Here is a 22,650-nt window from a genome sequence, read left to right as displayed (position 1 = left end):
GGCTTAGAGATGCTGTTACTGGGAGGGTCTGAAGAGCCTGGGGGGAATCGGGGTGTGACATGGACTGAAGTCCCTTCTGTAACCTCCCCTCTCGCCCCGACAGGCTGAGGAATCTCGTCCACGTTTCGCTCCAGATGGGCCCGTCTTCCAGGAGACAGGGAAGGGAAATGGCTGTGATGGAGCCAGCTCAGGTAGGGGATTTTCAGGGAGCTGCTGGGTGTGGGGAGGGAGAAGCAGGAAAGAGACAGGGTGTGAGAAACCTGCTGATTTTCTGTGCAGGACCATTGGCGGCAGTGGGTGAGAGGGACATTTGCCCATTTCAAAAACAGGACACAACCCCCCTGCACAGACCTGGAGCCTGAGCCCAGTAGCCAGAGGCTGCTGTGAAATACGCAGGGAAGCTGTTGGGATTCCTGTCCCTGTCCCTGGCTCAGAGCTCTGCTTCCCGTATCAGCCTGTGGCTGGCAGGTGTGTGGGAAATGAGAAGACCCTGCCCTGCTCCGTGTGCTGGGGGACAAGGAGATCTCACCTCCCACCCCCTGAAACAACCTGGCTGCTCTGAGCAGTAGGGGTCTGATTCTGTTACTCTGGCCTCCCAGAGCTTCACGTTTTTTTCCCTTTCCCTGCGAATAGCAGGATTGTGGCTTGGGCAGCAGGTGCTGAGTGGGGGACTCTTGTTGTTTCAGGTGCCGGTGACCTTCGAGGAGGTGGCTGTGTATTTCACCCAGGGGCAGGGGGCTCTGCTGGACCCCGCTCAGAGAGCCCTCTACAGGGACGTCATGCAGGAGAACTACGAGACGGTGACCTCGCTGGGTAAGGGATTCCCGTCCCCTCAGATACTAGAAGCCGTGGGGTCTGTGTGTCTGAATTCAGTCAGGTTCTTCCCTGGTCAGTTAGATCAGAGGCGAGTGGGTTCCATAATGCACAGCTGCTGTGAGAGAGACTTGCATCTCCGTACCCTCTCCAATGGGATACAGGTGTCAAAAGTTAATGGCCATGCTAGCTCATCCCCATCCCACCAGGTTTCAAAGGGACAGAATTCATTCATTGTCCTGTCTGTATTGATTCCCCCTAAGCTTCTTTCTACCAGTTTAGGTTAAAAACTCCCCAAGGCACAAATTCTCCCTTGTTCCTTGGATTAGGTAATGCTGCCACCACCAAGTGATTAGACAAAACTCAGGGAAAGGACCACTTGGAGTTCCTACTCCTCCCTAATATCCCCCAAGCCTTTACATCCCCTTTCCTGAGGAGGCTTGAGAATAAACAAGATGAGCACAGACCAACCTTGGGTTTTTTAGGACACTAAAAAAAAAAAATTAGATTCTTAAAAAAAAAAATAACTTTATTAGAAAGAAAAAAAGTAAAAGCAGCACCTCTGCAAAATTAGAATGGAAGATAATCTCACAGGGCAGTCAGATTCAAAACACAGAGGATTTCCCTCTGGGCAAAACTTTAAAGTTTCAAAAAGAAAACCAGGAATACACCTCCCTCTCAGCACAGAGAGAATCACAAGCCAAAATAAAAGTAAGCTAACGCATTCCCTTGCAAATCTAATGGGGTTGGATTGCTTCCTTTCTTGATCTGTCTCCAGCAACCACCCAGAACAGACAGACAAAGTCCCCCCCTTTCCCCTCCACCCCCAGATTTGAAAGTATCTTGTCCCCTTATTGGTCCTTTTGGTCAGGTGCCAGCTAGGTTACCTGAGCTTCTTAACCCTTTACAGGTAAAAGGATTTTGTGCCTCTGTCCAGGAGGGATTTTATAGTACTGTATACAGGAAGGTTGTTTTCCTTCCCTTTATATTTATGACAACAACTTTTCCAATTATACCTTACATGGGAGCTTTATGTCATATTCAGACCCTGATCTGGTCTGATTTCACCCCTCTACAGGGTTTCCCATTCCCAAACCTGAGCTGATCACCCAGCTGGAACAAGGGGAAGAGCCGTGGGTGCCCGATCTCCAGGCGTGCGAAGAAAGAGAGAGCCCAAGAGGCACTCGCACAGGTGAAGACTGACACAGAAACCTTCTGGGGAATGAAGGAAAAAGTTGAGAATCCCAAAAATATGGTGTGAGTGACGCCCTCAGTTCTTCCTCCTCTCACCCAGGGCAGGGCTGTAGTCAGCAGATATCACTCATGCTTTTTCACCCACCCTCTTAGCTGCAGGAGTTTCCTTCCCTGTGAGTGTTTGGGTGAGAAGTGGAGGCAGAATCCAATTGCTCAGTCTTTGTGTTGGGTTTTCCCTTGGTGCCATTCCTCTTTCTCCCCAGCACAATGACTCCTGTCTCGATTGTCTCTGTCCCAGCAGGTGATAAGAGAGTGAGTGAGAATGAAGAGGAGAATCATGATGCAGATGTTCCTGGTAAAGTGGAACCACAGGAGACCTTTATGGGAAGAGCTGAAGGGAATTTTTCCCAGTGCTGGGAACAGGGAGAAGCTTGTGGAAATTGGCACAGGTCAGAGAAGCTTGTGGGAAACCACCCAGAGAAGAAAGCGGATGAATATATTATCCGTGGGAGAGGAGACAAGGATCCCAGAGCACAGCAGACAAATCCAAAGCAAGAGACACCCTGGCACTGCCTGCAGTGTGGGAAAAGATTCATTCTGAGCTCACAGCTTGTAACACATCAGACAAGCCATACTGGAGAGAAACCCCTTCAATGCTTGGATCGTGGAGAAAGCTTTAGCAACTGCTTAGACCTTAATAACCATGGCAGACGCCACACAGAAGAGAACCCCGCTCAATGCCTCGAGTGCAGGAAATGTTTCATTTGGAAGTCAGAAATAATTACACATCATATAAGCCACACAGGAGATAAGTGCATGGACTGTGGAGAAAGTTTCATACAGAGTTCAGACCTTGATAAACATCAGAGAATCCACACAGGAGAGAGACCTCACAAGTGCGTGTACTGTGGGAAAAGTTTCAGGTGGAGGTCAGCCCTTTTTAAACACCAGACAATCCACACAGGAGAGAGACCCCATAAGTGCTTAGACTGTGGAAAAAGTTTCATATGGAAGTCAGACCTTGTTAAACATCAGGCATTCCACGCAGGAGTAAGATCCCATAAGTGTTTAGTCTGTGGGAAAAGTTTCATACGGAGGTCAGACCTTGTTAAACATCAGAGAATCCACACAGGAGAGAGACCTCACAAATGCATGGACTGTGGAAAAAGTTTCATACAGAGATCAGACCTTGCTAAACATCAGAGAATCCACACAGGAGAGAGACCTTACAAGTGTGTGGACTGTGGAAAAAGTTTTGTACAAAAGTCAGCCCTTGTTAAACATCAGAGAATTCACACAGGAGAGAGACCCCATAAGTGCTTGGATTGTGGGAAAACGTTCAGAATCACATCGGCCCTTGTTTTCCATCAGAAAATCCACACAGGAGAGAGACCCCATAAGTGCTTACACTGTGGAAAAAGTTTCATATGGAGGTCACACCTTATTAAACATCAGGCATTCCACACAGGAGTAAGATCCCATAAGTGTTTAGTCTGTGGGAAAAGTTTCAAACAAAGGTCAGACCTTGTTAAACATCAGCGAATCCACACAGAAGAGAGACCTCACAAATGTGTGGACTGTGGAAAAAGTTTCAAACAGAGGTCAGACCTTGCTAAACATCAGAGAATCCACACAGGAGAGAGACCTCACAAGTGTGTGGACTGTGGAAAAAGTTACATACAGAAGTCAGACCTTGTTAAACATCAGAAAATCCACACGAGAGGGAGATCCTATACGTGTTTGGACTGTGGGGAAAGTTTCAGAATCCCATCATCACTTGTTTTACATCAGAGAATCCACACAGGAGAAAGCCCCCATAAGTGCTTAGAATGTGGGAAAAAATTTGTACGGCGGTCAGATCTTATTAAACATCAGGTAATCCACACAGGGGTAAGATCCCATAAGTGTTTAGTCTGTGGGAAAAGTTTCATACGGAGGTCAGATCTTGTTAAACATCAGAGAATCCACACAGGAGAGAGACCTCACAAATGTGTGGACTGTGGGAAAAGTTTTATAGAGAGGTCAGCCCTTGTTAAACATCAGAGAATCCACACAAGAGAAAACTCTCATAAGTGCTTAGACTGTGGAAAAAGTTTTATACGGGGGTCTTGGCTTGTTAAACATCAGAAAATCCACACAGGGGAGAAGCCCAATCAGTGCGTGGGCTGTGGGAAAAATTTTGTACGGCGGTCAAACCTTATTAAACATCAGGCAATCCACACAGGAGAGAGACCCAACAAGTGCTTAGACTGTGGGAAAGCTTTTGTATGGAGGTCAGACCTCATTAAACATCAGGTAAGCCACACAGGAGAGAGACCCTATAAGTGTTTGGAATGTGGAAAATGTTTCACATACAGATCACATCTTAAAGCACATCAGAGGATCCACACTGGAGAGAGACCCCATAAGTGTTTGGACTGTGGGAAAAGTTTCATAAGCCGATCAGCCCTTGTTTCACATCAGAGAATCCACACTGGAGAGAGACCCTATAAGTGCTTGGACTGTGGGAAAAGCTACACACGGAGCTCACACCTCACTAAACACGGGAGAATCCACACAGGATCTAAACTTCTGTGACACGTGGCCAGGAAGGGTTAAGCAACTTGCAGGCTAATTGACCCAGATTCAACCTTTAGGTTAGAGTTGTCTGTAAATGCTAATTAGGGCCATTCCACAATAGATAAGCTAGAGCTTTGAAATGTAAACTTTTATGGTTAAAGAACTGGAAGAAGCTAGTAATTGTAATTGTCTATGTTTACTTACATCTTGTTAGAGGTTAACAGTGTAACCAAAGAGTTCCTGTCTAGGGTTGTATTCTGTTCAATCTGAGATGGAAAGGAAATATTAACATATAGATAAAATTTCGGTGTAATAATGTCATTGTCTACATGTCTCTTTAAAGTTTGTGGTAAACTGTTCATTAACTGCTTTATGGATATTTACCTTGTTTTAATCCATGTAATTAATTACCAGTGATGTTTACGAAATAGGTTACTTGAAAAGCCTGTTGTTCCCACTCTGCAGTTTTGATAAGCAATAACTCAGCCACAATGAAACATATCCTCCAGCGGCAAGAGCTGCAATTCTAGTGACACTTAACTCGAATATACATCAAGGTCGCATAGCTGGAAATTCATCTAGAGTGGAGATATCACAAGTTGATACATGTCAAATGGTCATTCTAACACACGTCGCAGGTAGATGGTTAAGAATCGAGCAAATACTGTGGAAAATTGTGTTTCTTGGTGCCAAACAATAATGTCTTTCAGCATTGCAATCAGCAGGTTAGCAATGTCAGCTGCCTTAGGCATGCCCACGTGGGTGCAGGAGTGGGATTAGAATCATAGAATCTCAGGGTTGGCAGGGACAACAGGAGGTCATCTAGTCCAACCCCCTGCTCAAAGCAGGGCTAATCTCCGTTCCCCCCCCAATCCCTAAATGGCTCCCTCAAGAATTGAGCTCACAAGTCTGGGTTTAGCAGGCCACTGCTCAAACCACTGAGCTATCCCTGAGCGTGAGTGGGGACTCACAGTGCAGGGGTTGGGGTGCGAGAGGGGAATGCAGGGACTGGGGTGAGGGGGCGCACACAGTGCAGGGATTAGGGGTGCAGGAGGGGTACAGGCATTGGGGTGGAGGGGGAAAACTGCAGGGATTAGCGGTTCAGGAGAGCAAAGGGCATGGGGTGAGGGGTACATGCACAGTGTAGGGGTTGTGGTGAAGGTGGCACGGTACAGGAGTTGGGGGCAGTGCAGGGGCTGGGGTGCAGGCAGGGCCGGCTCTAGTGTTTTTGCTGCCCAAGCGACAATTTGGCGGCAGGTCCTTGACTCCCAGAGGGAATGATGGCCACGCGGCCGGAGTGACGGCCACGCGGCTGAATTGCCACAGAATGGCTGGACGTGCTGCCCCTTTTCACTGGCCCCCCCCAGGCACCTGCTTGTTATGCTGGTGTGACGACAGAAACATTTACCGCTCCAGATTCCCTGCTTTGGCTGCACTGAGCATGCGCACCCGAACTGAGCATGCCCAGTAATCTTTGCTGTCGCCGCTGCCCTCTCTCTGCCCTCACTTCTACTTACGATTTGCTGCCGCCTCTTTGGGGGCATTTAAAATGCTCAAGGGGGCAAATCGCAGCGGGGGGGCTGGCAGGGTCTGAGCGGGGGACACAAATTTACTGGCCAGAGGGGGTCAAGCTGCTGTAGGCAGCGGCAGGAGAGAGGCTGAAGGGGAAAAATCGGGGGTGGGGGGGGTGGGAGCCGGGGTTAAGCCCAGGGGAGGAGACGCTGCCAGACCCTGTGCGGGGACAAAACCCCCGTTTAGGGAGGGGGTGGGGGGACAGTGGCCCCTCGGGATGAGCCACCTGCTGCACTCGCAAATCTGGGGGTGTCGGGGCTGTGGGGGGGGCACAGGCTGTTTTCAGTTCTGCTGCGTGTCAGCTCTGGAGCAGGGGGCGGGTTCCTGGGGCTGGGTCTCAAAGGCACCGGCAGCCCAATTCCTAGACTGTCAAAGCTCAGACACCGCAGCTCCTCTCGATCCTATACAAGTGCTGCGGGGCTGTTACTGCTCCAGCCAGGAGACTGAATGCGGTGAAATATTGTACAGACGCCCCCTCCCTCCCTCACACTCTGCCTCTCACATTTTGACTATGGAAAAGTGTCTTCTATCATTTTCTATGTCTATATGAAATCCCTGCAGCTCCTTTCTCTTATACAACATGCTGATTTGGTAACTCCCTCCCAGAGCCCAAATGTCTGTACCCTCTCCTGTACCCGAATCCCCTGCCCCAGGTCAGCCTGCACCCGTCACTCAAACTCTACATAGCCTGCAACCCTCTTGCACCCCAACTCCATCCCAGAGCCTGCACCCCAAACAGGGCCGGATTAACCTTTTGTGGGCCCGGTGCTAAACATATTTGTGGGCCCCCATGGGGGAAATGGGGACATGGGGCAGGGGGGCAGAGTCCTCAGAGCGAGGGGCTGGCCGAGGGCAATGGGAGATGGGTCATGGCACGGCAGGGACAGCCCCACTCCACCCAGCCCAGTACAAGGGCACTGTTTACAAACCGGGAGCTGCCAGACCCACGCTGTCCAGCCCGTCACAGCACTGCCATTGTGCTGCTTCCCCTTGGGGGTGGGCCCATGCTGCACCATACTATCCCCTGCCCAGCACCCCTCTGGCTCCCTACGCCCAGTGCCACACCACCGCTCTGGCTCCCTATGCGCAGTGCCACACCACCCAGAGACCCCCACAAACCCCCTGCCCAGCACCCCTCCGACTCTCTATGCCCAGTGCTGCACCATCCAGAGCCCCCCACAAACTCCCCTGCCCAGTGCCCTCCCAGATCACTCCCCCACCCACTCAGAACCCCCACAGATCCTCTCACTGACCAGTGCCCCCCAGCTGAAGACCCCCCCACAGCCCTCTCACAACTGCACAGTGCCCCATACCTTCCCACCCAGAGCCTCCCTACAGATCCCCTCACTGTCCAGTGCCCCCCACCACCACAACTGCACAGTGCCCCGCACAGACCCCCCACACTTCCCAGTGCCCACACACACACACACAGATCTCCCCCACTGACAGCCCCCCAACACACAGATCTCCCCACCCCCAGTGCCCAGCACCTACCCAGACCCACTAGAGACCTACTCTCCTACACCCTAACCCCCAGCCAGGCTGCCAGGCTGAGATGGCAGCACAGCCAGAGCTGGTCCTGGGGCAGGATAACTCCAGCCTCTTGGGAGTGGTGGAAGCAGCCAGGCTAGAGCAGGAGCAGAGCCTACCCGGGCCAGGCTCCCTCAGGACCCAGCTGAGCTTCCCCCTTCCCCGACTGTTCCCTGTGAGTGGCGGAGACTGGCCCAGCCTCTGCACTAGTCCCAGGTGGCTCTTCCCCCAGGGAGGCAGGTGGGGCCACACAGGTCCCAGGCAGTGGAGACAGCTCAGAGCTGGAGCAGTGCTGGGGAGTGGGCAGATCCCTGAGACGTGACTCCCGAGATCCTACCCAGCCCACCCACATCCACTGGCCCCGTGGCCAGCAGCCTTGCAGAGCACACACCTCTCTCTCTCCCTGCTTTCCTATCACCAGTTATGTTACTACAGGAATGAAATCGAGCCATCCTGTAAAACAGCTAGTTCCACATTGTTCTTCAAACCTCAGATCATTGAAATGCAGCTTTGCATTTGAGATACTATATGACTGTAGTACACTTTGCACTGCCTGCATCTACACTGACATCAGGAGAGAAGAGGACAAGACTGTCCCTAGCATATATGATTTTAAAGAAAGGTGAGACACACCCACCCACTATCAATACAACAAGAAGGGAGAACAGTAGCTGGTGCCAGGAGAGAAGATACAATGAAATCCTACTGTACCCACAACTGATGTCTGAAAAGCATCAGTCACTCTGCAGCTCAAAGAAAGAAAGAGCAGCCAGTTTCAGACAGATAGGATCCTTATGACCTATATAGGAGAAGTGCACTTCCCTATAGCAGTTTCCCAACATAGTTTTCTTATGGATTTATTTATTAAGCAAAAATTAAGATTAGGATTCTGATTTAAATTATGTACATTTTCAGTGTTAGTTAACTGTGGAACTATTGCAGCTACTTTTCTTTTACTCCTGCCTTCATAAAAAGCTACAGAGTTATAACAGATAATTACAAAGACTAAAGTACATGCTTTACCCAACCCAAGATGAAAACTACACTGTGGAAGAGTCCTACAAACAGGTATTTGAGGCCAATCCCTTTATCAATGGAATCTTAACCAAAATATGAGGAAGGAGAAGAGTCACCCTCAAACTTTTGACAATAGCTCAAGGTCAGACACCAAGAAGACCAGCACCATTCATAGTCTGGTTTTGGATAAAATACTTGATCTTGCCTACATCATAGAAACCTTCCTCTCTCCAAGTCTACACCCCACTACACCCTTTAGCAATAAAGTAACCATTAAACAAGTTCTGAATCAGTCGTCTTTCTTCCCAATTTAGTTTTAACAATAAAGCTGCAATGTAAATAGCTATGGGAGATGACAGTGCAACTACTAGGTATTGGTGGGGGAAAAGTGTGCTAGTAATGTCCTGGATATACTGGCAGGGCCGGCTTTAGGCTAATTCAACCAATTCCCCTGAATCGGGCCCTGCCCCTAAGAGGGTCCCGCGCCCAAGCCCCGGTTCGGTGTGTTGGCAAGAGTCGGTGCACTGTACCAGTGTGGCCCGGCTTCTCCAGGGGACAATTTAAAGGGCCTGGGGGCCCTTTAAATTGCCACCACAGCCACACTGCTGGAGCCCTGGGGTAGGGCTGTGGGGATCTGTGGGCTACTTAAAAAGTCTGTGGCTCCCATTGCTTCTATCGCCCCAGCCCTTTAAATAGCCACTGGAGCCCCAACGCTTCCCCAGGGCTCCGGCAGCTGTGTACATGGCCAGGGCTGTGGAAGCAGGGGAGCCCCAGGCGGCTGCTGCTACCCTGGTGGGGGAGGGAGGAGGAGGAGGGAGCACTTACCATACCAGGTGGTCTGTACCCCCTGTACCTGCACCCCGTGCCCTGTCTCCAGCCAACCCCTGCTGCACCCCCCCCTGCCTGAAGCCAGCCATTCCTGCACTCCTCTGTCTTCAGCACTACCAATCTATGCCACACCCCGCTATGGCCCTGCTTGAAGCCAGCCAGCCCACCCCACCCCACCCCACCCCGCCCCACACACCCCTGTCTCCAGCCATTGCTGCACCCCTTGCCCTGCCTGCAGCCAGCCCCATGTCCACTGGTGCCCTGCAATCCCCTGGGCAGTAACCCTGCCCACCTGCTTCAATGATGGGAGAAGAGAGCAGCTGGTACCCACACATGTGCACACCCTAGGGTGACCAGACAGCAAGTGTGAAAAATCGGGATGGGGTGGAGGTTAATAGGATCCTATATAAGAAAAAGACCCCAAAATTGGGACAGTCTCTATAAAATCGGGACATCTGGTCACCCTAGCACATTCCCAGGGAGTGGCGGGGACCCACACATGTGAAACGGAGCTCATTTCTAGTTCAGTCCCATCTTTTTAAAAAATAACTGTAGGTAGGGTTAACATACAGCCGTATTTTTCCAGACATGTCAGACTTTTTGGTTCTTGGGGGGGGAGGGATAGCTCAGTGGTTTGAGCATTTGCCTGCTAAACCCAGGATTGTGAGTTCAATCCTTGAGGAGGTCACTTAGGGATCTGGGGCAAAACATTGGTCCTGCTAGTGAAGGCTGGGGGCTGGACTCAATGACCTTTCAAGGTCCCTTCCAGTTCTAGGAGATTGGTATATCTCCAATTATTACCTATTACCTAAATTGCTTTCCAGGAGGAATTTTTAAATATGGACATATGGTAACCCTATTGGTACCAGAAATACATACTCTGGCACATCCCTTAAATCAGAACTTTTTATAGGGAAGCGGTTGCTAAGAAAGGAAAGGCTTTTTTTTAAACTTTTTTTTCTTTTTTTAAAAGTCATCCCTGCTGGGGCCCCGCCAAAAATGTTTGAATTGGGTGGGCCCCAAACTTCCTAAAGCCGGCCCTAACTAGTCTGTTAAGTGTTATAGTTTTTAATATGCTAATGCAAACACTGTAATAGAGCATTAATGTCCCAATGTACTGTAGCTTGTTTTAACTTACCGTAATACTAGAAGTGGTGCATGTGAACATTGCCGTAACGAGGGCAAGGCGAGTGAGGCTCTTGCCTCGGGCATGGAAAGTGAGGGGCTCAGAAAGTCTCTCCTTCAGCTGCAGTTCGGCATCAAGTCCTTCCCTCTGAGAGGGACTGGGGGACCCATTGCTGAATTGCCGCTGGTCGTCATCAATGGAGAGGGGAGGCACATACGGCTCTTTTGCAGAAATTCGTTGGTGGATCCTTCCTTTCAATAGGGAAGAGCTGGACATGCTGCCTCTGTTCCTTGCCTTGTGTGCAAAAATCCCTAGTGACGGCTCTGCATGTGAAGCTCTCTTAAAAGCTGACACTACAGTAGTGATATTTCCAAGTCAGCATGCATAGGGCTGGGTGTGGGGAAGGGGAGTGCATTTAGATACAAGTAACATCTCTCACACCAAACAGGAACTTTTCCAAAGTTCATTATTATACCTAGTCTTACAAACACCAAAAACTATTACATATGCACAAAGGTCAATAATCACCCCCTCCCCATATATACAGAGTTGTGCTTCTGCATATAGTATCTATCTCAGATTAATATTGAGCTACCAGCTGTTCAGGAATCAGTAAAGAGTCAGCTGCCAAGCCACATGTTGAATCCTATTGCAAACAGTATGGGTGACCCAAGAGGCATTCTGAAGCGAGAGATTACTGTAAAACTGTAAATAAGATGCAGAAAGAATAAACTTTTCCTAGGTTTTGTTTCTGTCAGATTTATTGTATTATGTATAGTAGGTGTTTAATATAAAAACCAGGTAGTATGGTTTACAATGTTATAACAAGAGATTATGCTATTACCATTATCCAGTCAACTTGCACACTACTATTTTGAATTAGTGATCATTCACAGAGAGAGAAAGAAGAAAGCTGAATTTAGAGAACAATTATTAACCAGATTCTTGATTATTCACCAGCCACTTTGCTTCAGTCCATGGCATAAAGCATCATAAACCCAGGACAGTATTGACAAGACAATATTCACCTCAAATTTGCATCTGCTACACTCCCTGCCCCCGCCTCATTCCCAGTCACAATATTCAGGATATAGCCTAGTGAGAAAGTGGCATGGCTGAAGCATGTAGCTGGCAACTGAAAACTAGTACAGAGTACAATAGCCCTGAGAACATTGCTTAATTCTGAGCACTGTGTCTGCAGTAAGATGCACGATGGGCCTGGTGCCACGGCACCGTTGGCACCATTGTAAAGTCGGTACTGACTCTAATCCCCCTCCCACAGGAAAACTCCCTTGGACCTTTTCTGGATGCCACTAAAAATATAAAAATCTGCTTCCCCGGTGCTAATTTACTGCTACAGGAGACTTGATGGAATATAGGGAAATTATTTCACTGCATCAAATTCTGCATCACAGCTCTTGAGTATTTAAAAGAGTATCTCATAACTATTTGTCTATGTAAAGTATCAGAACAGTTCACAAATTTTAGGATTTCCTTTTGCTGCATTACTCTTGCCTGTGAATCCAGCTCTTACAGTTCCATGTTCACACGTCATTGCTTGTGTGTAGAAGCTGATTCACAAATATTCAGTAAGTGTATTATATGGTTTCACCCTACATCGTTCCCAAGGGCAAAAATCTTCTGCAACAATGAAGGCTTGGGCTGATGACCAGTGGCTGCAGAATTTTTGGATGCATGTTTGTGCAAAACTCGCCAAAATGAAAGCTGCACTGACAGTGGAGAAGAAAAAACAATTGCGCTATGGGGATCTGCAACACCAGATTACTTTCTGTCAATCAGTGGTCTCACTCCTAAACTAAGGTGAATGGATTTCTTTAATGTAAGTAGTCACAACATATGGTTAAATATTTTATGATCAATATCCTGTTAAGAACTCAGCGGTCACAGATAATACCTGTCTTCTTTGGAAACCAGGGCACGTTATCCAGTCTTTTCCCCTACCCCAGCACAACCAAAACTGATCTGAGAAAAACCTTGCATAAAGCAGTTAATGGAGGTGCGAGACATACCTACTTCCTTGGTGACAAGCTTTAGGCAACACCTCTATCCTCATTCACACCCACCGTAGCAGTAGGACAGACTTCTAGTAGTGAAACTCTGATTGATATCCAAAATACTGAAGCAGACAAATTAATTGTCAGCCCCATGAAGGAACACCACCCATAGTAAGAAGTGATCAGCTCCTATTATCTAGCCTAAAGAAATTCCTTCAGTCCTCGGTTTACCCATAAACAAATCTAGCGTTCTCCCATCAACCAATTCAACCAATTGCATATTTTCTCTACCAAACCATTTCCTCCCTCTCAATTAAGAATTCTTATGCGTGCATAGACCCAAAGAATCTGATTTAGAATCATAGAATCTCAGGTTTGGAAGGGACCACAGGAGGTCATCTAGTCCAACCCCCTGCTCAAAGCAGGACCAAGCCCCAACTACATCATCCCAGCCAGGGCTTTCTGAAGCCTGAGCTTAAAAATCTCTAAGGATGGAGATTCCACCACTTCCCTAGGTAACAACATCTACTCCTGACAGAATCAAGATTCTGAGTTAAGAACATCAATGCAGACTCACGAGTTCAAACTTCCTGGAGTGGGTGAGTTCCCTCATTTTTATCTCTCTGTTTCCTTTTCTACCACAGGTATTAATCTTTAAGAATGTAACTTATTTTATTTAGGCTCTCCTTGTGATGTAAGGGTGATGATAGGGACATGCTAAATCTGGGACAAATAAGGGTGTCAGCTTGAAAGTGCTGTTTGAATCATTCCATTGGGAACACAACCAGTACATTGATAGACTTACACAACCCCCCCCACCACCACCACCCAGAAGAGTAGAAATATCGAGGAAAACCAAGACAAGTAACCACAATAAATTAGCATATCCCAAGTAATGGGCAAATCTGTTAAAAGTACCCAAATAATAAGGGTCTTCCTGGCTAACTGCATGAATAATAAAGAATCTTCACAATATAGTCATTTCTTAAATGGTTTGCAAGCCTGTAATCATGGTGATTTCTTTATTGCTGCCAATTTCTATATTGTTTATCTGTGCGAGGTCTGTTTTTTTATATGTCTTTGGCTGACATATAAGTAATTTTGCTTGGTTTAAAACAATTTAGATGGTGTGATTCTTGCAAGAGGTGGGCACATATACCCTGCATTGCAGAAGGAACCAATCAAGAAAACCTGACAGATGAGAAGAAAAAGAGTACAACTGCAAGAAATGTGCATAGTTCACTTCATTACCCCCAAAAAAACCCCAATAGAAAAACCCATAGTTTAAATGCCTCTTGTTCAAAACATAAAACTATATTTCGTTGGGTTGCATTATGTATAATCAGAATTTAATAAAACATGTTTTTTACTTGAAAAAATTATTCTCTGTATTTGTGTCCATATATATAATGCAAATTATAAAATTATAAAAAATAAATTTAAGAAAAGAAAGTGGTCTCATCATGGGCGTTCTCCATACCCCCAAACCTTACCTCCCTTTTCACGTATTCACACACAAACAAGGGAAAGCGCGCGCCTCACTCATCCAATAGGTCAATTTGGCACATTAGCCAGGAGGAAGCAGATTGTGAGCATTTTTGACCGCAAACCCCATCCCTCCAGATTTGCAACCATCCCTGGACCAGTGACAGGTGCATAGGGAACCAAGTCATTGGAAATAATCAAGGAGGAAGCCAGTGGAAAAAATGAATGGGGCCACTCTGGTTATCACCTTGGGTAAGGGGAGTGCTCTGTACCCCCAAACCTTACCTCCCTTTTCACGTATTCACACACAAAACAGTGAAAGAGCATGCCTCAATCATCCAAAAGATCAGGGTTTGGCAACCTTTCAGAAGAGCTGTGCCGAGTCTTCATTTAGTCTCTCTCATTTAAGGTTTTGCATGCCAGTAATACATTTTAATATTTTTTAGAAGGTCTCTTTTTATGGCTATAATATATAACTAAACTATTGTTGTATATAAAGTAAATAAGGTTTTTAAAATGCTTAAAAAGCTTCAATTAAAATTAAATTAAAATGCAGAACCCCCCAGAACCCTGCAATAGGTCCATTTGGCACATTAGCCAGGAGGAAGCAGAATGTGAGTGTTTTCGACCACAAACCCTGTCCCTCCTGATTCGCAACCCCATGGACCAGGCGGCAGCAAGTCCTGAGCAGGAGCCCAGATGGTTACATTGTGCAGCAGAAACTGCAACCGGTTGCAAATCGGGAGGGTTTTGAAATGCGTAGGCACCAGCCCTCCAAGCGTGTGCTTGGGGCGGCACTTTCTAAGGGGCGGCACTCTGCCTCCCCCCCTTTTTTATTTTTTATTTTTTCGCTTGGGGCCTCATTGCCAGGAGCAATTCTTCAGGGTAAAAAGATCCAGTAACTGTCTCACCCTCGTAATCTTTTAATCAGTATATAGGTCTCTGGCTCCTGGTTAAGGCTTCATCCACTATAAATAGCTCATCAGTAAACGTCTGTTCATAACCTTTTTCAAAGGCTCCTTTGACTTTAGATAGTCTCACGTGGTCGCCTTTTCTAAAAGGGGCAACAACTGGTTTTATTTTAAAACCATCTCTATAAACTGTTTTCCATATCTTCAGAGAATGTGAAGGATTAACATCAGCAGGTCTGGTACGTACAGTTCTGTGAAAGCTCTGGTTGTCACTCTTTATAAAGTCAGATAACACGTCTTAAAGCCTCCGTTGTGTTTGGAGAACCGGTGCACATCTACCAGATCTGCCTGCCATTGCGCGTCCACATCTGAAACAATGGTCTTGTTTCTTTTAAAAGGTATTTGAGCCAGTTTGTGTAACGTGTAAGCATCTGATCTGAAAGCTAAGCTTTTACCTGTCTTCTATTTAAAGTTTTACTGTGCTTTTTGGCCACTCGAAAAAGAGGATTCCCCCACCAAAACTCCCAGCTTCCCTGGGGATGTAATATATTTTCATTAACAGAGCTGTCTGTGGAGACAGGACTGTTCCTGGTACCGTCTTTTACTAACACAAGTATGAAGGGGGATACAGTCATAGGGACACATTTAAATAAGTTTAATTAATTCCCTGGTTTAACACAACCTTTGACAGCCACCTGTAAAAATGGACGCCATGACCCCTACAACGAAAGACTCTGAGCTGGTTCATTCTTCTATTTTGTCCTTTTCCGGATTTTCCTCTTGAGATCTGCATCTCAGACAGGAGCAAAAACAGCTGATGCACGACAGGGCTACCGATGTGTAAGTTCTCAAAGGCCTCTTGAAAGGCATCGTCGAGCTGTTGAGAGATTTTTCAGACAAAAATCAGTGTAAGCAACCCCCTGCTTGTTCTTAGATTTATGCAATGCCAAGTCGATTCCTAACCCCATTATACCCTCATGATCGACCATCGCTTCTTAATAATTCATTTACCTGAGCAATGTCTTTCCCATTCACCTTGTCCACCAGTGACTCCCCCAAGCCATGATCATCTTCCCACTTTGGGGGGGGGTCGTCACACTCAACGGGGTTCTTCACGAGGGTTCGGGGTCAGGTCCCGAGGTATCTATCAATGGTCGAGTCAAAGGGCCCTCCTCGGAACTGTAACTGCTATAGCGCTTTATCCATACAAGCCCAAAGGTCCTCGGGGCTAAAACAAAGTCTGAAGTTCTCAGGGGAGTGGTAAAAAAGAGTCCATGTCTCCTCTCAGCCTTTCCACAATTCATAAAACACATCTTCTTGGTAAGAGATGGCCTCCTCTGCCCAGCGCTGGGACTTATGAGGTGATGTGCTGCACTCTGATTGGCAGAGGGCATTGGAAGGAGTTCTTAGAGGGGTCACACGACCCTCTTCTGGGACGTTCACCCCTTCCGAGAACCTACCCTGTTTTGGTCAACTCTCCTCTTGGGGCAGTCCTCTGCAGCTGAAACCCATCGTAATTGGTAAAGGGTGGTGAGAGGAGTTCCTAGAGGGGTCACATGAAGCACTTCCGGATGGGTCACCCCACCCCAGAATTCCCTCCAGTTGGTCAAATCTCCTCTTGGAGTGATCCCCAGTGGCTGAAACCCACCCTGATCGGTAGATGGCGGTGGGAGGAGTTCTTAGAGGGGTCACACAAAGGACAGGTCACCTGCCCCGGAACTCCACCTGATTGGTCAAGTCTTCTCTCGGGGCATTCCTATTGGGGCGAAACCCATCCTGATTGGTAGAGGAAAGTGGGAGGAGTTCTTAGAGGGGTCACATGACACATCTTGCTGCCAGGGTCAAGGGGTGGGGTTAACATTTGATTGATGGTAGGGCCCTTATACCACTGGAGTGCCTTGTTCTGTTTGTCTCCGTTCTGCTTCATTCGCCAAGCGCTCGGCCAGGACAGATGTCACTTATGATCTCAGTTGCCACCAGCTGGACAGTGGGACTTGGGTCTTTCTCTAGGACCTGGAGAGCTGAAATTACAGAGGACATCACGTTAGTGAACAGACTGTCAAATCACAGCTAAGCGTGATCACAGAACCTTGAAGTACCTGAGCAGAATGATCACATGGAAAAATGTGAAACTGGGCTCAGTCCTTCTATTGGGGTGGAAAATACATGAGAGATGAATAGGCCTCACTTTTCATATAGTCACCTGTGCCTGAAATAGCCGGAGACTTATTACTTCTGAATACCACACTACAGCAGCTCTCCAATACAAACAAAGCTTTAGGGTCCCCCATTGGGTCCCTTCCATGCTCCCAACTGTGGGGAGACCCTGACTCTGCCAGAAAGTCATCCACTCCGCTGCAAATGGAAGAAGGTCCATTGTTTCAATAGCTTCCACTTTTCAGTTATTTTCCAGCTCTATTCAGGAGCCACTGCCTGAGCTCAACTAAACCTGGAATTTAACAGAGGCCAGGTCCAAGCTGCTTTGCGCATGACACAGGGCACCTACTGGAAGGAAAATTGCTGGTGGGAAATTTGGGGTAGCAGAAAGTGGCTACTTCTCACTTGGGGAGTCCACAGAGAGCCAATAAAGCCCAAAGTGTGGATAGCACTGGCTGGGGAGGGGGCATTGCCAGGACAACCAGGAGATGCACTGACTCATATCACACCTTCTGCAGCTTCCTCCTTCAGGGGAAATTAAGGCTGACTTTCTACTGGGCAAGAGTGAATTTGTCCTTTGATGTATGGCTGATGCACTTTGCACCAGTGGTATTGGTTACTGCTGCTTGTCAGCTAAATTCCTTTATAACTCACTAATGAGCAGGACTTCAGCTGTATTTATCACTTACACATCAGCACATGTTCCAGGTCCAGCCATTTCATACGCTGAGTGTCTGTGTGTTCCAGGATGATGCCTAAATACACAATATCAAATAAATAACAACAACAACAACAAAACCTTCCCTTGTTGAGTGCAAAGTGATATTAGCAGCCCCTAGACAGGTCTTTGGGGTCTCCTACTGTGGGCCTAAGGGTGAGCTGTGGGCAAGAGGATGCTAGAGCAGTTTAGAGTCCACACTGAAGAGAATGAGAGAGACATTTTTTAAAAAGAATCTTTACATAAAACCCATTTGCTTGAAACAGTCTGTGCTCCTCTTGCCACTGCAGTCAGTTATTGGAGACGTACTAAGATAGTGTCTTGGTCTAGTGGTCTGAGCAAAGGACTGGAGCCAGGAATAAGCGAGTTCTAAGCAGGGATCTCACAAGGTGACTGATAGGTGAGCCCCAATGCCTGCCTGTCTCACATGGGTGTGCTAGGGAGAAGAGGGCACTGGGTCAAAGAGGAGGTGGTGTGGCCAGGAAGGTGAAACAGCAGGCGCTGTGGGGAGGTGGGCTGCATGCCTCCCAGTGATGAAGTCACAGTGAGGAGCACTGAACAGCACTGGGTAGGTCTGCACTTTGAGCTGGGGGTATCACTCCCAGTTCAATGGGACGGGCCCACACTAGCTCTGACAGCGCTAGCATTAGAATGTAGCTAAGGCAGCACAAGCCGTGGGAGGAGCAGCCACTGTGAGAATAGACTTTGGGGTTTGGATGGGATCATACTTGGGGTGGTTAAACCTCCTGCTGCTCCTGCCGTCGCAGCTACTCTCTATTTTTAGCACACAGGGCTAGTGCGGGTGTGTCTCATCAAGCTGGGAATTATACCCCCAGCTCAAAGTGTAACCATGCCCTACGTGACAGTGTCCCAGCCGCTACTACGAAATGACTGCACCGTGCTTCCCCTGCAACAATCCCGAAGCACTTTATAGCAACTAATGAATTCCTCCGACCACCATCCTGGAGAGGTAGGGACATTAACATCTCCATCTATGGCTGGGAAGCTGAGGCACAGAGAGATTAATGGCAGCTCAGCGCTGCACAGTGGGATTTTTTCTGTCTCCCTCAATGGGAATATCAAAAGGGACACTGGGCATCATCTCTCACCAGCTAACTTGGCGGCAACCGCCCGGATCCCTTCCCAGCTGCTACTGAAGTATGTGATGGTGGTGCTGTACAAGTTCTCCAGCAGCTCTGCATTCTCTTTGGCCTAGAGGAAATCAGGGACACATGAGCTCTCTCTGGCTAGAAGTGCCCTTTGACTGCCAGCACATGCTTTTATGAACCACAGGTAAATAAGAGAAAGAACAGGTGGCTGGGTAGAAGTGGGAAAAGTGGGAATCTGGGGCAGATTTACATTTCTCATCACCCTCCAGTCAATAATCTCATACAGTTCAACAGCTCACTCACAAGGTGTCTGCAAATGTCCACCTGGAACTCTTCAGGCTTCAGCTCGGCTCTGGCACCAAGGTGCTTATTGATCGCATGTTGGAGTCTCTTCAGTCCCAAAAACGGGAAACAGAGGTGAAACGTAGCTCTGCATTCCTGAAAAAGAGCGTCACACCATTGACTTGTTCCCTACCGAGTGCTGCGTTCAATCAAAGGGAACTCATCTGTGTGACTGCTCATCTATTCCAGGACAAAAAGGGATTCATCTGGATGCGACTGGCAGAAACATGCAGGAATGACTAATAGAGGGGAGAGCTTCCACTGAAACCTGGAGGTAGCATCACTGTCTTTTGGGAACAGATATACCGATGAAAGCTGCTTCACCAGGCACAGCTGTGGTCTCTCCTCTGTTCTGGGGAAGCAGGGGCCTGGGGTGCAGAGACAGACAGGAACAGACACCTGTAGGGGTCAGACCCATGACCTATCCTGGATTCTGGTGAGGCAGCCATGGAACAACCTGGCTGGAACTGACTCAGCAGGAGGGCAATGAACTGAGGGGAGAATTTGGGCCTCCACAACAAGCAGGAATAGCAGTGCTCCCCTGGCATTGGGAGGAAGATTCCTTTGGCTTAGTAAATAAGTCACTGTTGGTCTTACCATTGAAACCTTGGGGCTTGCAGGTGCAGCAGAAGTGCAAAGCTGCCCAGGTCTATTGACATCCCCACTCCCTTCTTGCCTCAGCCCAAGTTTGGCATCTCAAAAATAGGGAGACGCTACTGCCTCCCCTATCATTGTCTGGGGTGTCGTTCAAGGACCTTTAGAGTTCAGGGGCAGCTTCACACGACTCAGCCAGTCCAAGTTGAGTCCCTCCCTCTCTGGTACCGGTGCAGCAAGTTCACAGTTCTCAGCCTCGGCTGTCAGGCTCGGAGGAGCAAACCCAGCAGTTTCCCAGCTCTGTTCCCCCAAATTCTCCCCCTCCCATCTCTGCAGGGATCAGACAGTGTCGTGGAAATTACCCAGGCCTTGCGTTTGGATCAGACAGCCTGATGCCTCTTTATTGTAATACAAGCATGCAGGGAGAGACAGCTGCACCGAGCCGCTCTGCAAAGATGAAAACAATAAAAGCTTACATAGATTTTTAACAATATACAGATAAGCACATTTCCTCATTAATATTTCCTTATTAGGAACACAGCAAAACCAAGTTGTCCCGTTTTAAAGAGTTGTTCTTTTGCGGTTAATGGCTTTCTTAAGATTACCTGTTGCAATTGTGTTTCTCGGAGCTCCCTCTTTTCCCCTCTTTATCATGTACACAGTTAACTTGACAAAGGTATAGGCTCACTTAACATTGCTTTCACAGGCAGTAACTTCCATTTCAGTCTCTGCCTCTCGCATTCTGAATCTAGGGGCTGGTCTACACTGGGGGAGGGGGTATCGATCTAAGACACGCAACTTCAGCTACGTGAATAGCATAACTGAAGTCAAAGTATCTTGGATTGATTTACCTCGGGTCTTCACGGTGCAGGATCGACGTCCGTGGCTCCCCGTGTCGACTCCGCTACCTCCACTCGCTCCAGTGGAGTTCCAGAGTCGACAGGAGCGCGTTCGGGGATCGATATATCGCGTCTAGATGAGACGCGATATATTGATCCCCGAAAAATCGATTGCTACCTGCGGATATGGCGGATAGTCTGGACGTACCCTACTCTCACCATCAGTGTTCATGCTGAGAGACACTGATCACTGGAGGGATAGCTCAGTGGTGTGAGCATTGGCCTGCTAACCCAGGGTTGAGGGGGCCACTTAGGGATCTGGGGCAGGGGGCTGGACTCGATGACCTTTCAAGGTTTCTTCCAGTTTTAGGAGATTGGTATATCTCCAATTATTATTATTATTACTGTCATTGTTCAAACCACACACACAAAAATCTCACGACAAAGGGTTACACAAACATTAAAATAAAATAATATCTAAAAAAGGATGATTCGTGCCAATGACCAAATGTCTCTTGAAATCTGCAGGAAATCTGAGCTACAACCTATCCAACTAAACTAATATCAAAGACGTGACCTCACGGCCGTCACAAAGAGAGAAAAACCCACAGGCCAGGGTGGACTATACAATGATTTCACATTCATGAAGTTGAAATCTCAGAGACTCTTAAGAAATTTACCCATTTTCTTCTGAAGTGGCTAAACCGGCTTCACTTCTCACCTGCTTATTCGGCTGTATGAGTTACAAAAGTTTTAGCAGCATCATCATAAAAGAAAGAGAATGAAAGACAAAACAACCTTCCCATCTATAAATGATCTGGACTAAACCTAGAAAAAGCCAGGAAGCAATTTTATCAATAGATGGAAACAGGGCTATAAAATCTGAAGGTCAAACTGTGCTTTGAAGTTCATTGAGATTTCCCTGCCCACTCCCAAGTCTGTGACACTTCCTTCTCCAGCACTCAGGCGTCTGACCTAAGACCATAGACATCAAAGTTGTGACTCCTAAGCCTGGAGAGCCAGGGACAGGGTGGTAAGTGACACCTTGGGAGATGGAGAGATAGAACGGAGACAGGTTAAACTTTCCATGGCTGGGACTGAGCCTGATGTGTTGAGAGTGGAGCGTGACAGTGACAGGGGAAGGAGGTTTCAGAGTGGGAGCCGTATTAGTCTGTATCCGCAAAAAGAAAAAGGACTCCTTGTGGCACCTTAGAGACTAACAAATTTATTTGGGCATAAGCTTTCGTGGGCTATGACGCACTTCATCAGATGCATGAAGTGGAGCATACAGTAGGAAGACACACACATACACACACACACACCATGAAAAGATGGAGGCTGCCATACCAACTCTGTGAGACTAATCAACTCAGACGAGCTAGTATCAGTTTTCCCCTACTGTTACTCACACTGTCGTGTCAACTGTTTGAAATGGGCCACCCTGATTATCACTACAAACGTTTTTTTTTCTCCTCCTAATAGCTCGCCTTAATTGACTAGTCTCTTAGAGTTGGTATGGCAACCCCCATCTTTTCATGTTCTTTGTATGTATATCTTCCTCCTGTATGTTCCACTCTATGCATCTGAAGTGGGTTTTAGGGGGAGGGATAGCTCAGTGGTTTGAGCATTGGCCTGCTAAACCTAGGGTTGTGAGTTCAATCCTTGAGAAGGCCACTTATGGATTTGGGGCAAAAATTGGTCCTGCTAGTGAAAGCAGGGGGCTGGACTCAATGACCTTTCAAGGTCCCTTCCAGTTCTAGGAGATTGGTATATCTCCAATTATTACCTTTAAAGCTTATGCCCAAATAAATTTGTTAGTCTCTAAGGTGCCACAAGAACGC

The 22,650-nt window shown here is 47.6% G+C and overlaps 1 protein-coding gene and 1 long non-coding RNA gene across 5 annotated transcripts; one reads left to right on the top strand and one right to left on the bottom strand.

Moving 5' to 3' along the window:
• The first annotated feature begins 759 nt into the window (after window positions 1-759).
• Window positions 760-4,993, top strand: LOC123345090 (zinc finger protein 271-like). 4 transcript variants are annotated; one of them, XM_044981731.1, is made up of 3 exons: window positions 760-813; window positions 1,892-2,005; window positions 2,309-4,993. In XM_044981731.1, the coding sequence occupies exons 1-3, from the start codon at window positions 780-782 to the stop codon at window positions 4,582-4,584; spliced, it is 2,424 nt and encodes an 807-aa protein (XP_044837666.1). In that variant the 5' UTR covers window positions 760-779; the 3' UTR covers window positions 4,585-4,993. The 4 variants fall into 4 exon arrangements, with proteins under 4 accessions (XP_044837666.1, XP_044837665.1, XP_044837669.1 ...); XM_044981730.1 differs by having other exon boundaries at window positions 2,306-4,993; XM_044981734.1 differs by having other exon boundaries at window positions 781-813; window positions 1,892-2,068; window positions 2,306-4,993.
• A 10,020-nt stretch (window positions 4,994-15,013) lies between these two features.
• On the bottom strand, window positions 15,014-22,375 carry LOC123346067. The gene is made up of 6 exons (XR_006572911.1): window positions 20,333-22,375; window positions 19,338-19,472; window positions 19,035-19,137; window positions 17,897-17,962; window positions 16,062-17,071; window positions 15,014-15,927 (listed from the first exon to the last, which is right to left on the bottom strand). It is a non-coding gene; the product is annotated as an uncharacterized LOC123346067 (long non-coding RNA).
• Between the last annotated feature and the right edge of the window lie 275 nt (window positions 22,376-22,650).

This window comes from Mauremys mutica, chromosome 12 (assembly GCF_020497125.1).
Source record: "Mauremys mutica isolate MM-2020 ecotype Southern chromosome 12, ASM2049712v1, whole genome shotgun sequence".
Taxonomy (NCBI): Eukaryota; Metazoa; Chordata; order Testudines; family Geoemydidae; genus Mauremys; species Mauremys mutica.
Note: the sequence above shows the minus strand (reverse complement) of the source record. Positions and strands in the feature narration are given on the sequence as shown.

What these genes read in the sequence shown, in the direction of transcription:
- LOC123345090 (XM_044981730.1), top strand. Translation starts at nt 780, where the DNA reads ATGCAGGAGAACTACGAGACGGTGACCTCGCTGG. An exon ending in CGAGACGGTGACCTCGCTGG is followed by an intron (nt 814 to 1,891) that starts GTAAGGGATTCC and finishes ACCCCTCTACAG; the next exon opens with GGTTTCCCATTCCCAAACCT. An exon ending in CCCAAGAGGCACTCGCACAG is followed by an intron (nt 2,006 to 2,305) that starts GTGAAGACTGAC and finishes TCTCTGTCCCAG; the next exon opens with CAGGTGATAAGAGAGTGAGT.